At 44.4% G+C, this 14,637-nt stretch overlaps 2 protein-coding genes across 11 annotated transcripts in view; one reads left to right on the plus strand and one right to left on the minus strand.

The window, feature by feature from the left end:
- Positions 1-13,538, minus strand: part of STIL (STIL centriolar assembly protein) — a 77,406-nt gene extending 63,868 nt beyond the window's left edge. For 6 of the 7 annotated variants that reach the window (XM_007077236.3, XM_042997035.1, XM_042997034.1 and 3 more), the window contains exon 1: positions 53-208. The gene's annotated coding sequence lies outside the window, so the exon portion shown is untranslated. Of the gene's footprint in view, positions 1-52; positions 209-13,469 lie in introns of those variants that run through there. The other variant, XM_042997036.1, reaches the window with a different exon arrangement.
- The window catches only part of CMPK1 (cytidine/uridine monophosphate kinase 1), a 37,166-nt gene continuing 35,846 nt past the window's right edge, over positions 13,318-14,637 (plus strand). For all 4 annotated transcript variants that reach the window (XR_006221369.1, XR_006221370.1, XR_006221371.1 and 1 more), the window contains exon 1: positions 13,318-13,578. Coding sequence is in view for 1 of the 4 variants with exons in the window: in XM_042997040.1 (XP_042852974.1) it covers positions 13,408-13,578 (171 nt within the window). In the remaining 3 variants the exon portion in view is untranslated. The remainder of the gene's footprint in view (positions 13,579-14,637) is intronic.

Genomic DNA, 14,637 nt, shown 5'->3' on the forward strand with positions numbered 1-14,637 from the left:
CGTGCTCCGCTGCCGCCCTTCGGGAGAATCCGCGACACAACGCCCTACTCACCGCCACCGCCGCCCAGCGGGGTCTGTTTGTTGGGCCGGAACAGAGGTCGGCTCCAAGGAGCGCCGCTGCCGCCTCCGCCCCGCCTCTAGGACGTTGGGGTCGCGGGAACCAAGGCGGCAAACACAAGCTCGGTAAACCGAAGTCCGCGCCGCGCCTACTGACTGGTCAGAAACCCAACCCTTCAGGGACAGGGGCGGGGCTAGAGGCAACGCGCACGGTCGCCGAGGCGTGCTAGTACGCTAACCAATCAGCTCTCTGCGCCGTTCCGGTGCTTGACCAATCCCAAGCCTCACTGGAGAAATAGGGGCGCCATCGGCTCTCCACGATCAGGATCCGGAGGATTTAAACACTTCATTTTGGTCAACGGTTAAGTTCCGGGCAGGGGAGGACATTGCGCAGGCGCAATGAAGAACTTAAGCCGATGTAGTGAGGGTGGCAGAGGAAGCCGGAAGTGCTTGTTGTGCTGATTCTTGGTGGGAGGTTAGAAGCGAATCAAACCGTTTGCTTGAAGGAACAAAAGAGAGGAGTTAGATTTCTTTTAGTTTCTTTCGTCTTTTTTTTTTAAATGTTTATTTTATTTTGAGAGAGCGTGCTTGCGAGTGGGGGAGGAGGGTAAAGAGACAGGGAGAGAGAGTCCCGAGCAGGCTCTGCACTGTTAGCACGGAGCCCGGGCTCCATCTCCTGAATCGTGAGATCGTGACCTGAGTCGAAGTCAGGAGTCAGATGCTCAAATGACCGAGCCACCTAGGCGCCCCTCTAGTTTCTTTCCTAAGAAGAATCCTCTCTGAATAACAACAAAAATTTTCTTTTAAATGTCTTACCGTTGAGGGGCTCCTGGATGGCTCAGTTGATTGATTGAGTGTCCAATTCTTGATTTCGGCTCAGGTCATGATCTCAGATATTGAGGTGGAACCCCTTGTCGGGCTCTGTCCTGAGTGTGGAGCCTGCTTAAGGTTCTGTCCCTCCCTCTCCCTCTGCTTCTCCCTCAAACATGTGCCTGTGCCTGTGTGCATCGTCTCCCCCCCCCCCCCCCCCCGCCAATAAATAAATAAATTCCTTACTATTGAGGAAAAAAATAACGTGGCTTAAATTTATAAACCATTTATATTTAGTGTCTACAACTAATGTTGGTAATTGGGCCTTTTCTGTCATTTTTTATATGGTTGTCCTGCAACAACCGAAGTAGGTATTAGTATCCCTATTCAACAAACGAAGAAATGTAAAAGATGACACAGCTAATTAGTGCAGAGTCAGGATTCCAAATGCCACTTAACTTTCTTCTACATTCCATTTCTGTTAGTTTCCTGAGCAATATGGGAGCGTCAAAGTCGAGATGTGTTTGTAAGCTGTATTGTTCTGAAGGAGCTCACCCTTTTGAGGGAGTGAAGACACTCTCCTGAAAAATGTATCAAACTAGCCAAGAAATATATGCTATATAGAATGTCATTCTCTGCTTTCCTGGAAAAATTCCTAGAATCTAAGGCATACATTTTAAGAGAAACGATGGTGAGTTCCTCAGTGTGAGAGTAGGAAGAGCCAGTGATGCATGTCTGACAAAGTGTTGGCAAACCCAATAGGGAACTTTGGAGCAAAGATTGTCCATTAGAGGAGCCCCACATTAGGCATAAATGGCTAGAATCCTTGCTGCGTTCAGTCATTGCCTGGGCCTTCCCAGAGAAAGCAAGCACTAAGGCAGATTCAGAAGGGCACAGCAAGAGGCTGACAGCTAAGTATATACTCTGCATGTGATTGGCATGCTCTTTCTGGAGAGAAATCCAAGTGACATGCCTTGATGGCTGTCATGAGTTATGTTAAGTGCAAAGTCCCTGGGGTGGGATCTTCCTGGCATCTTTCAAGGAAGGCCAAGTAGGCTAGTATGTCCTTAGCAAAGTGACTGAGGAGAAGAATATTAAGGGTTGAAGGGGGAGACGGTGTTGGTAAACCACACAGGGCCTTAGAGGCCATGATAAGGATTTGGCTGCACTTTTGAGTTAGATAGGAAGCCTCTAGAGTATTTTGTTTTATTTTTTAAAGTTTATTTATTTTGAGAAAGAAAAGGGGGAGGGGCAGAGAGAGGGCAAGAGAGAATCCCAAGCAGGCTCAGCAGTGTCAGCGCAGAACCTGACGCAGGGCTCGATCCCATGAACCATGAGATCATGACCTGAGCCTAGATCAAGAGTTGGGCGCTTAACTGACTGAACCACCCAGGTACCCCTACTGGAATATTTTAGAAAGGGGGCTGACATGATCTGATTTTAGGTTTTGGAAGGACTACTGTGGTTGCTACTTTGAGAATAAACTGTAGGGAGCAAGGGGAAGCAAGGAGACCAGTTAGAAAGCTGTTGGAATGACCAAGGGGAGACAATGATGGTGGCTTGAACCAAAATGGTAGCATTGGCGGTGGTGAGAGGTTGTTGGATTCTGGATATGGTTTGAAGGTAAAATCAACAGGATTTGATTACAGATGGAATTTAGGATGTAAAAGAAAGGGACTTTGTGTGGGGCCCTCATGATCTATGATTTTCTTTAGAACTACTTTAAGATATCTGAAAGAGAAATGTAAGATGAGCTGATATGAATCAGACAAAAAGGAAAGGATGAGTGTAACACATAATTCCCTACTCCTTAGGTGTGTGCTTGGCATAGTGAAATCCTTCCAAAGTGTACAGTATAGAAAGGATGGAAGGAAAGAGTAACTTTACAGTGGGTAAACAACCAAAGCTACTTCAGCCAGGTGACTAACGCCAACATTAATCGTCATACGTCATGTTGATAGTATGTCCACTGGATACGCTGTGTTGAAAACAGCTCTTTACCTTTGTGGTCCTCCTTTCAGTAACCTATAGACCCAGTTGTATTCTGAGAAAAACACTGGACAAATTCTAATTGTGGGGAATCCTATAAAATACCTGACCTGTACTTTTCAAAACCATCAAGGTTGTCAAAAATAGGGAAAGTCTGAGAAACCAGCCAAGAGGAGCCTAAAGAGATATGACAACTAAATGTAATGTAGTCTCATGGATGGAATCGTGGAACAGAAAAATGACACTAAGTTAAAAACTATGAAAATCTGGATGAAATGTGGACTTTAATTCATAATAATGTACCAATATTGATTCATTAATTGTAACAAATGTACCATACTAAATATAAGATGTTAATAATAAGGGGAAACTGTGTGTGGCGTATATGAGAACTCTGTACTATATTCTTAATTTTTCTGTAAATCTAAAACTGTTCTAGGAAATAAAGTCTACTAAAAAGAAAAAAGGAAGGGACACGTGGGTGGCTCAGTCGGTTAAGCATCTGACTCTTGATCTTGGCTCAGGTCATGATCTTGCAGTTTGTGAGTTTGAGCCCCACATCGGGCTCTGCGCTGACAGTGCAGGGCCTTCTTGGGATTCTCTCTCTCCCCCTCTCTCTGCCCCTCCCCTGCTCTCTCTCTCAAAATAAAGAAATAAACTTTAAAAAAAATTAAAAGAAAAATATAAAAGGAAGGGGCAATAGGAGAGTTGAAGCATATGCTAATTTTTTGAGCAACAACAATAAAATAAAAAGTATTTTTTGCTTAATAACTCAAATACTAATAAAACTTCAATTAAACATTTTATTACCATTGGATTTTTAAGCAGGATATACATTTAATGATATACATAAAATAGATATTTTTCAAATTAAATGATGAGAAAAGTAATTATTTATTTTAAGATTGGAATGACTCAGCCTTATATTTAGGACAGCTTAGAGGTGCCTGCCTAAAGGACCTACTGCCCCAGATATTAAAAAAAATTTTTTGAGTTTTGTTATAATGTAACAAGCACTGGCTTTGGGGATCTGGCCTCAATTCTGCCATTTAATCTCTCTAAGATTGACTTTCCTCATTTGCACATTGTACATCATCATAAAAAAGAGTTAATGAGTGTGAAAGTTAATTAAAGTTAATTAAAAGAATACCTATATATTATTATTTGTCCAGTTATATTCACCACGTACAGTGTTAATAAATGAGCAACACATTCATAGAGATTAAGGGAATTGATTTGTATTTGTAACTTAAAGAATTACAAATTTGTAATTGTAAATTAGAGAATAAGCTGAGGGAAATAAAATCTACAAATGCCATTCCAAGGATCTACTATGCAATGACATAGGGAATTGGAAGGATATGACAAACATAGAACAAGGAAGGCACAATTCTATTTTCGTTAATGTTTATTTATTTTTGAGAGAGAGTGAGAGAGAGAGAGAGCAAGCAGGGGATGGGCAGAGAGAGAGGGAGACAGAGGATCCAAAGCTGGCTCTATCCTGACAATGGAGAGCCCGACATGGGGCTTGAACTCATGAATCATGAGATGATGACCCGAGCCAAAGTTGGACGCTTAACCAACTGAGCCACAAAGGCCCCCCAAGGAAGGCACAATTTTAAAGGTGGGGTAATAAGCGGTAATTATCCAAAGCAAATATAAATTATTATTAGATTTCAGGCCAGTTTGAATAGACTGAATATATACTATGCTATTCTTTAATCCCCATTTTTATATATTTATGCCATTTCAAGACTGTATGGAATTGCTCTGGTTATAGGTCCCCACAGAGAAAAGCTACAGGCCATAATTTTCAAATTTGCAAGTGCTTTAATTTGCTTCACAGAGAATCATTTCTAGTATGTCATACTTTTTAAAAAAATATATGAGTTTGTTGACAATGCTAAAACAGGAAAAAAAATTGTAAAGGGCAAAGTTCATCCAAAATTCTACATCCTAACACATCAGTTGTTTTTACTTTACCTTATTCCCTTTCAGTCACTGTCCACATGACATAGTCTTTATGATTATATTGGGTACATATTCAGTGTCATAAACCCTGGTGTGCCTGCTAGAAGTCTGAGAGAATTAAAGAGCAATTGTTATCACCAGGAACAGGGAAGTTGGAATCAGTTATCAGTTCTGTTACTCAATTTCTCCAAACACCAATTTTCCCTTTTGCTATTTACACTTCTGAGCCAAACTAGACTACTGCTCTTTAAAAATAACTATAGCTTTGCTTTTTTTTTTTTTTTTTTTTTTTTTAATGTGCAGCGTGGAGCCCAATGCCAGGCTTGTCTCATGATCTTGAGATCAAGACCCAAGTTGACTTATTTTACTTATTTTTTAAAAAATAGGGGCACCTGGGTGGCTCAGTCGGTTGAGTGTCCGACTTCAGCTCAGGTCATGATCACGTGGTCTGTGAGTTCAAGCCCCTCGTCAGGGCTCTGTGCTGACAGCTCAGAGCCTGGAGCCTGCTCTGGATTCTGTCTCCCCCTCTCGCTGCCCCTCCCCCGCTCATGCTCTGTTCTGTCTCTCAAAATGAATAAACGTTAATTTTTTTTAATTTAAAAAATAAATAATAATCTTTGTGTGGGGCATCTGGGTGGCTCAGTTGATTGAGTGTCCACCTTTGGCTCAGGTTATGATCACACGGCTCATGAGTTCGAGTCCCGCATCATGCTCTGTGCTGACAGCTGGGAGCCTGGAGTCTGCTTTGGATTCTGTGTGTCCCTCTTTCTCTGCCCCTACCCAATTCATGCACTGTCTTTCTCACTCAAATATAAATAAAACATTTAAAAATTTATAAAAAAATAATAATCTCTACACTCAACTTGGGGCTCGAACTAGTGACCCCGAGATCAGCAGTCACATGTTCTGCTGACTGAGCCAGCCAAGTGCACCTTATTTTACTTTTTTTTTTTTTAACTTGGATTGCTTGGAATGAAGACAGAAATGATCAAACAACACACACAGTTAACTTCTCTAAAATTATTTGCTTAACTGAGTCAATGTAAAATCATCCTGATTTCACAGGCAAGGAAACTATAGGTGTAATCACCCTACCTATAGTTTCAGAGTTAATTAGCAAAGACACTGTAGGACCTGCCAAGACAATCTCCCTTCACTGCTCAGCCTGCCATTTTACAGTATAGACCTGACTGAGCTCAGCTGACACACTCCTGAGAGGTTAGGCATATTGTCTGTTGTTAGGTTTGACACATCAGCTTTTTAAAGGCCATATTTCCTTTAACTAATGTTCTCAGAATCTTTGATTAAAAGGTCCTTTGAGAAAGCATTATAGCAAGAACCATATCTGCAAAAAATGCAAATCTAAGTAACAGGAATCTTCATTTTAGAAACTCCATGAAGCATTGGGTTATGTAACACACTAAGTGTCTGCCAGGAAATAGATTACAATATAATAGGTGGCAATGAAGGCCTGAATGCAAAACATATGGCCTGTCATTCACCCTTCTATGCCTCCACACACCAGGTCTTTGTTTCATCACCCAGCCTGATCCTACAAACCAGTTCCTACATATAGGCAAGAAAGGTGTTTTTGGAATTACAGGGAAGTAGCTGCCAAAGGTCATCACAAGTAGAACTTGAGTGGCAGCAACCAAATTAGTCAAAATCTTCCAAGGACCTCGGAGTAGTACCCTTAAGAGAGTGAATCATATTGTAAAAAGAGCAGGTTGTCATGCTGTACAAAGAGTAATCAGACATGGTCTCTTCCTTCCAGGAGTTTTGGGTTTTTTTAATGTTTATTTTTTTTGAGAGAGAGAGAGAGAGAGCATGAGTGGGGGAGGGACAGAGAGAGGGAACACAGAATCTGAAGCAGGCTCCAAGCTGCCAGCACAGAGCCTGATGTAGGGCTCGAACTCACAGACTGTGAGATCATGACCCGAGCCAAGGTCAGACGCTTAACTGACTGAGCCACCCAGGTGCCCCTCCTTCCAGGAGTTTTAAATCTAGTATGGAGATACACAATATACTACAACAGAAGTAAAGGAGGGAAGGAATAGGTGTGTATGGGTGCTGCTGGTGGTGGTGTGTGTAGAAGCACAAAAGGGGGGCACCCAACCCAGTCTTGGGAATTTGGAGAGCTTCCTGGAGGAAATAAAATCTGAGGTGAATCCTGAAAAATGAATGGTACGTACCAGCAAAGAGGCATGGTCAAGAATGGGAAAACAAAAGTGTGGGAATAGATGATTTCTCTCTAAAGGGCAATTATGATAAATAGGACAGATATATGGTGACAAGACTCTATTTCTTAAGATCCTATAGAATTCCCTAGAACATAGCCATACCCTGGAAATAGTGGGCATGTACTGAATATATGCCCAAAAGACCTAATGTACTTGATAAATAAACACATATGGGTTGGAGTTAGTTTTGAGGACACCTCTTATTACACATTTTTCTGAGATCAGTCTTCTCATCTGTAATGAGAACTAAGTTGGAAGGGATTTTATGAGTATGGAACTTTTTATCTTATAGAGGGGTTTCTACTGTATAGAAAGAATGCAGATTTAAAGCCATCCACACGGAGTTTGTATTTAACTTTGCTATCTACTTCTTACGTGGTCTTGAACAAACTACTTCCACTTCCTGGCTGTTTCTCCAGCTGCAAAATGACAGTGCTAATGTCACAGCATTATGATGATTCTACAAGGCAAGGCTGATATGTAACCAACACACAACTGGTAAGACCGTATTGGTGGTTAAAATAGTGCATTATTTTCATATGAGTTGGTATATAACTACTCCCCTGAGCACTTTGAGAGCCCTCCATCCCTCTCCTGGAACACCAAGGACCTCCCCATGATCCAGCAATTAGAGGGCTGATGCCTAGCAGAGCAATCTTGGCACAAAAATACCTACAGATATCCTGATTGTACTGATCATTAAAAGTTTGAATATCGGGGCACCTGGGTGGCTTGGTCGGTTAAGCGTCCGACTTCCGCTCGGGTCATGATCTCACGGTCCCTGAGTTCGAGCCCCGCGTCAGGCTCTGTGCTGACAGCTCAGAGCCTGGGGCCTGTTTCAGATTCTGTGTCTCCTTCTCTCTCTGACCCTCCCCCATTCATGCTCTGTCTCTCTCTGTCTCAAAAAATAAATAAACGTTAAAAAAAATTAAAAAAAAAAGTTTGAATATCATCCAAAAAATAGGCAATGTAAGTCAAATGCCTGGTACTTAGTGGATATTCAATAGATATTCATCAAATTTATTTAATCTATGAGTTCAATCTATGTGTTTAGCTAGGAAATGACCCTCTACTGGGTGACATCCTTTTATTCAGTATATAATTACTAAGGCATATTTTCATTGACTATCTGGTTGTTTGCATGTAGGTGGAATTCATTCTTTTCTCTGCCACCTCCAAGGAGTGGGAACACTGATCTAAGGCTAAAAAAAAAAAAAAAAGATTTCTTTGGGGACAAATTAGGACCAAGGTGCTAAGAGTTAGACCTTTCACAGTGAACAAGTAGAAGGGTTAAATGTTAAATTGTTAGAGTAGCATGGTGTCTTTTATGAATCCTTGGCTTGGCTCCATGGGACTGCCTGGTGTGGTAACATCCATGTTTGGAAAAACTCCTCCATGTTTGTCTTCTTTCTACTCATAGCACTACTCACACTGAACACTCCAGGTCAACGATGTGGGGGAAAGGGGGAAAGGGAGAAGACAGGGCTGGGTTCCCACACTAAGCATTTCACGTTGTGAGCCATTAAGTTTTGGGGTAGGTTTGTTATGTAGCAATAGATAACCAGAACAGGCCTAAAGTGCCAACAAATAAGAAATTGTTCTTCGGCCTAGGCTTGTTCTTCCTGAAAATAATTCCCTGGAAAACCCTTGGCAGAGATAGGTATATGGGTTTCACTTTTTTATTTATTTCCACACCAGTATTTTCCTTACTTGCCTTGCATGGTTGGCATAAAGAACTGGGCAAGGTACAAGACAATAAGTACTCAATCTATGGTGGTTATAGTTCTCCAGGGCGACTTAGAAAGAAAAGTCACCACATCTTGCTATATATAGGTATTCAATGACATTTTGGACCCAAACTCCTGTGTGGATTCCTTATTCTGGTGGACTCTCTCTTGGAATCAAGAAAGGCTACTTTTTTGTCTATGGCCTAATGCCTTCACTAAAAGCTTGTGAATAGCTTCCTAATCCCCTTTCCCACAGACCCCATATCTTGAACATCTTTCAACTTTAATTGCCAGGAGAGATACAGAAAAGACACTTAAGAGAACACGCACCAAGGAAAAGAAGGCACATTTGCTTACAGTATGGCCCTTTTTGTACTCCTACTCTCAGTGTTATGACCAAGTGTTCTTATTTTCAGCGGACTTATCTCTTAGCTCCTCTTCCCCAGGGAGTGGAGGGGCTCAGAAAAACAAAAAAAGGAATATTGTGAAGGGATAGGAGTAAGCTATTAATCATAACGTTTCTTTAGCTGTGATAATCTGAGATATCCCATTCCCTCTTCCATGGTGGGAAGTAAAAGGTAGAAATGATGGCAAGGTGGGAATGCAAGCTGGTGCAGCCACTCTGGAAAACAGTATGGAGGTTCCTCAAAAAACTAAAAATAGAACTACCCTACGACCCAGCAATTGCACTACCAGGTATTTATCCAAGGGATACAGGTATACTGTTTCGAAGGGACACATGGACCCCAATGTTTATAGCAGCACTACCAACAATCACCAAAGTATGGAAAGAGCCCAAACGTTCATCGATGGATGAATGGATAAAGAAGATGTGGTATATATATATACATATAATGGAGTACTACTCGGCAATCAAAAAGAATGAAATCTTGCCATTTGCAACTATGTGGATGGAACTGGAGGGTATTATGCTAAGTGAAATTAGTCAGTCAGAGAAAGCCAAAAATCATATGACTTCACTCATATGAGGACTTTAAGAGACCAAACAGATGAACATAAGGGAAGGGAAACAAAAATAATATAAAAACAAGGAGGGGGACAAAACATAAGAGACTCTTAAATATGGAGAACAAACTGAGGCTTACGGGAGGGGGTGTGGGAGGAGGATGGGCTAAATGGGTAAGGGGCACTAAGGAATCTACTCCTGAAATCAGTGTTGCACTATATGCTAAATAATTTGGATGTAAATGTAAAAAATAATAATAATAAAATTAAAAATTAAAAAAAAAAGAAATCATGGCAAAGAAGGAAGTAGGAACCAAAAGGAGATGGGATCAGAGAGCAAAAGAAAAAGAATAGGGTGGGGAGAAGGACAGAAAAACAGAAATAATTGGGGAGAATGGTAGGAAATTAGAAATGGGGAAAGAAGGGGAAGAAAGATAGGAATAAGTTAAAAAAAAAAGGTGAGAGAGGAGGGAGTGAAGGTAGAATGAGATGGGGAAGAGGCTGGAAATACTGGGTGAGGGAAGGGGAAAGGAGCAGTAGAGAGGAAAGAGGCTGGGGGGCAGCCAAACAGAGGCTATACCACCTTCTTTCCCTCCTGTTTGCTATCATTTTCCAACCCTCTGGTCATTCTGTCTTCAACAACTTAGTTCCTCTTTCATAGTTTCTCTGTTTACTCTAATGCTAATTCATGCAGACTGCTTGGATGACAAATCTAACACTTTGGCCACCCAGTTCTAACCACAGGGCATGCTTTCTGCTCCAGCCTTCCATTCTCATGGTCTCACCTTGTTTGGGCTCATCCTGGATTTCAAAATCATCAAAAACTTACAATTTCCAATCCAAATATCAACTTGGCCAATTCCAAATATCCCACTCAGACCACCAGCATCTGTACTGCCAGTTCACTTGCTCAAGTACCCCACTGCAGCCATTCTTCAACATCAGTGCTTCTAATGCCTTGGCCCCCTCCTCACTCCCCTCCACGTCCCCACTAGCAGCCCTAATATGCCATAATTGGCTTTCTATATGTTTTTGTTTCCATATACATCATCACAAACATTCTCTTGAAAATACCATCTTGGTCCTCTCTCCCTCTGTTGTACTTGCTTGGCAAAAATCCAACCCTGGATGACCTCAAGAATCTGTCTTCTCTCTGCCTGCACCTGAACAAACACCTTCAATGATTTAAAATCCATGATCTCGGGGCGCCTGGGTGGCTCAGTCAGTTGAGTGCCTGACTCTCAGTTTCTGCTCAGGTTGTGATCTCATGGTTTGTGGGTTTCGAGCCCCGTGTCAGGCTCCGCACTAACAGTGCGGAGCCTGCTTGGGATGCTCTCTCTTTCTCTCTGTCTCTTTTTCAAAATAAATAAATAAACCAGGGCCTCTGGGTGGCTCAGTCTGTTAAGCATCTGACTTCAGCTCAGGTCATAATCTCATAGCTCGTGGGTTTGAGCCCTACATCAGGCTCTGTGCCGACAGCTCAGAGCCTGGAGCCTGCTTCAGATTCTGTGTCTCCCTCTCACGCTGCCCCTACCCACTCATGCTCTGTGTGTGTGTCTCTCTCTCAAAAATAAATAAACTTAAAAAAATAAATAAACTTAAAAAAATAATAAAATCCATGATCTCAAATACCAAGTGAGCTTTTAATATCGCTCAGAAGTCATACTGATTGGTTTTCTAAAGAAAACCAACTTTTCCATTCTCAAAAAAGTGTCTATTTCATATCTTCTCTCCTCAAACATCCTACTTCAAAATCTTTACCTTCATCTAATGTTGCCTTTTCTTTACTGAGAAAATAAAATTTTCAGACAGGAACTCTTCCTACCTTCAAACTTTCCTGAAACTGTGCCCTTCTTGCAATTCCTATTGCCAATTTATGTGTTTGTTTCTTAAGATCTTCTAAGTCATCTAAGGCCCTCCATGTGCCCCTTGGAACCCATACGATTTTTCTTCTCAAGGGGTTACCTCTCTCCCTTTCTATCAAATCATTCCCAGGAACTTAAATACAAGGTCTAGTATAGCACTGCCCAATAGAACCTTTTTTTCTTTTGAAGTTTATTTATTTTAATTTTTTAAAATGTTTATTTTTGAGAGAGCCAGAGCACGTGCAGGGGAGGGGCAGAGGAAGAGGGAGACAAAGAATCTGAAGCAGGTTCCAGATTCTGAACTGTCAACACAGAGCCCGATATGGGGCTTGAACTCATGAACCATGAGATCATGACCTGAGCCAAAGTCAGATGCTTAACCAACTGAGGCCCCAGGCGTCCCTATTATATATTTAAATGTTTTATTTAATTTTTTGACGGGGTGGCAAAGAGAGAGAGAGGTGACAGCAGTGAGTCCGGTGTGGGGCTCGAACTCACAAAATGTGAGATCATAAACTGAGCCTAAGTCCGAAGTCGGACACTCAACTAACAGAGGCACCCACGTGGCCCTTATTTACTTTGGAGAGACAGAGGAGAGAGAGAGAGAGAACAAAGGAGGGCAGAGACATCGAGGGAGAGAATCCCAAGCAGGCTCCACATTGTTGGCGCAGAGCCAGATGAAGCGCTCCAACTCACCAACTGTGAGATCGTGACCTGAACTGAAATCAAGAGTCAGGCATTTGACAGACTGAGCCACCCAGGCACCCCTAGAACCTTTTGTAGTGGCTACATTCTGTATGTTCACTGTCCAATTCAATTGCCACTACCCCATGTGACCTTTGAGCACTTGAAATTTAGTGTGAACGAAAAACTGAATTTTGTTTTTAATATAATTAATTTAAATCGCCACATGTGGTTCATTCCTTGGACGCCTTTTCTTCTCCCTTAAGGTTTTTCTCTCACGCAGGCAGGCGAGAACTGGAGTTACAATTAAAGGGCTTCCCACTGCAGTTGGAATATAACCCCAACTCCTTTCCATAACCAAAGGGCCTGAACGACCTGCCTGGGCCTGACCCCCCCACTTTCCATCCTGTGCCTCATTCCTACAACTCAGGTCTCTCTGGCTTTTTCCAACACAAGCCATTTTAGGGTTTTTTGCACATGTTCTTCTTCTTGTGGGACCTATCCCAGTCTTTACCTGCTTTCGCTCTTTCCTATGCCCTATGTCTTGGCTTAAATGTTACCCGACTACCGCCTCCAAATTGTATCCATCCTTTGTTATTCTTCCGCTTTTTTCCTTCAAAGCCTGTATCGCTCTTTCTCCCTTCTTTTCTGTCATCTATCTATTCTTCCCTTGGCTTGTTCAGGTCGGCTGCCTCCCCACTGCAACTTAAACTCCTCGCAAACAGACAATAGGTTTTCTCTGTCGTGTGTCGCGTCGCACACTCCAGCACAGGCCTGTCAGACAAGGCGCGCGACGGGGACCTGCGCACTGGACGAACTGCCTGCGGAGAGATGAATGAGCCGGCTGAGGGGCGGGGACTAGTAGGGGCGCGGGCCCACACGGGCGGCGCCGGAGCGCAGCCGCCTAGAACGCAGCAGAGGCACCGCCCCTTCCGGCCGCGGCGCGGACGCCTCGGCAGCCACGGCGGCGGGGCCGCGGCGGGCGCCGACTCGGCCCGCCCCCTTCCCCCCGCCCCGCCCCGCGCCGCCGCCGCCGGCCCGGCCGCTGTCAGCTCCCTCAGCGACCAAGACGGCCAAGACGCGGCTGAGACGCGGTGTATGCTGAGTCGCTGCGGCCGGAGGCTGCTGCACGTCCTGGGCCTTAGCTTCCCGCTGCTGACCTGCCGGCCGCTTTTCCTCTGGCCTCACCGCCTCATGAAACCGCTGGTCGTGTTCGTCCTCGGCGGTCCCGGGGCCGGCAAGGGGACCCAGTGCGCCCGCATCGTCGAGGTGAGGCCCGGGTAGCTGGCGCGCTCCCTGGGCTTGACCGGACGCCGGGTCGGCTTGTCCCGCAGCGTCGGGCGGTCCGCGCGCCTTCCCCCCCCCCCCCCCCCCCCCCGGTCAGCCGCGGACTCAGCGGACTACTAGTCCCGGCGACCATCGCGTCGTCCGCGTGGCGGTGATCGAGGGTTCTGCGGTGCGCTGCCTGTCGGGACTCGTAGTCCACGTCCCCTCGCCGCGGGGGGGGGGGGGGTGCCCAGAAGGGAGGGGGACCGCTTGGGGTCGCTTTGTTCCTGCACCCCTCTCTCCTTAACGTTTTGGGGACCAATTTCATCCGGAGAGTGGGCTGGGAGGGGATCCGGGAGGATCAGCCTTCGGGGACCTCCGGCGCGCCGAGTTCAGTGTGTCACCGGTTATGGGGTGGGTGAAGGCGGCGGGAGCGTGGATTTAGGTTAGAGGCGGTGTGCGCTCGCAGCTGTGTGGAAGGGAGACCGGTTTGTCTGCTTGGCTCCTTCCCGCAAGCCCTCTAGAAACGCCAACATCTCAACTAACCTTACCGTGGTCTTAACCCTGGAAAGGAACCTCGGGGGACAGGGTGTTGCTTGAGGTAATAATCTGTGATCTGCCCGGAGCACTTTCCCGCTCTGTCAATGGCAGTACCGGCTCTGAGGCTCAGCCCAGATTCGTGTGGTCGGAAAAGCCGAGGAGACGAGTCTGAGTTCAAGCTTCAACCTCTGGTCTCGCTGCCAACTCAGGCTTTGTCCTTGGCCAAGTCACTTCCTCTCTCCGAGTCTCAGTTGCGCTCTAGACCATAGGAGGCTGTGCACCCAGATTTAAACTCAATGTAAAATACCTCCCAACTCTAAAATTCTGTTACTTTTTTGTTGTTGCTTCACGGCGTGTTAAGGTTACCGGTTCAGTTCTGTTAATTTTCGAATAGATAACGTGGTTAGTGACACTGTGAGGAGTAAGGCTTATTGAAGAATCTGGGGAATGATGTTGGGAGTGAAGAAAAACAGGGTATCTAGAAACAAGAGACGACCGGCAGAGCCGTAAAACACCCAAACA

The sequence above is a fragment of the Panthera tigris genome, chromosome C1 (genome assembly GCF_018350195.1).
Source record: "Panthera tigris isolate Pti1 chromosome C1, P.tigris_Pti1_mat1.1, whole genome shotgun sequence".
In the NCBI taxonomy this organism is placed as follows: Eukaryota; Metazoa; Chordata; class Mammalia; order Carnivora; family Felidae; genus Panthera; species Panthera tigris.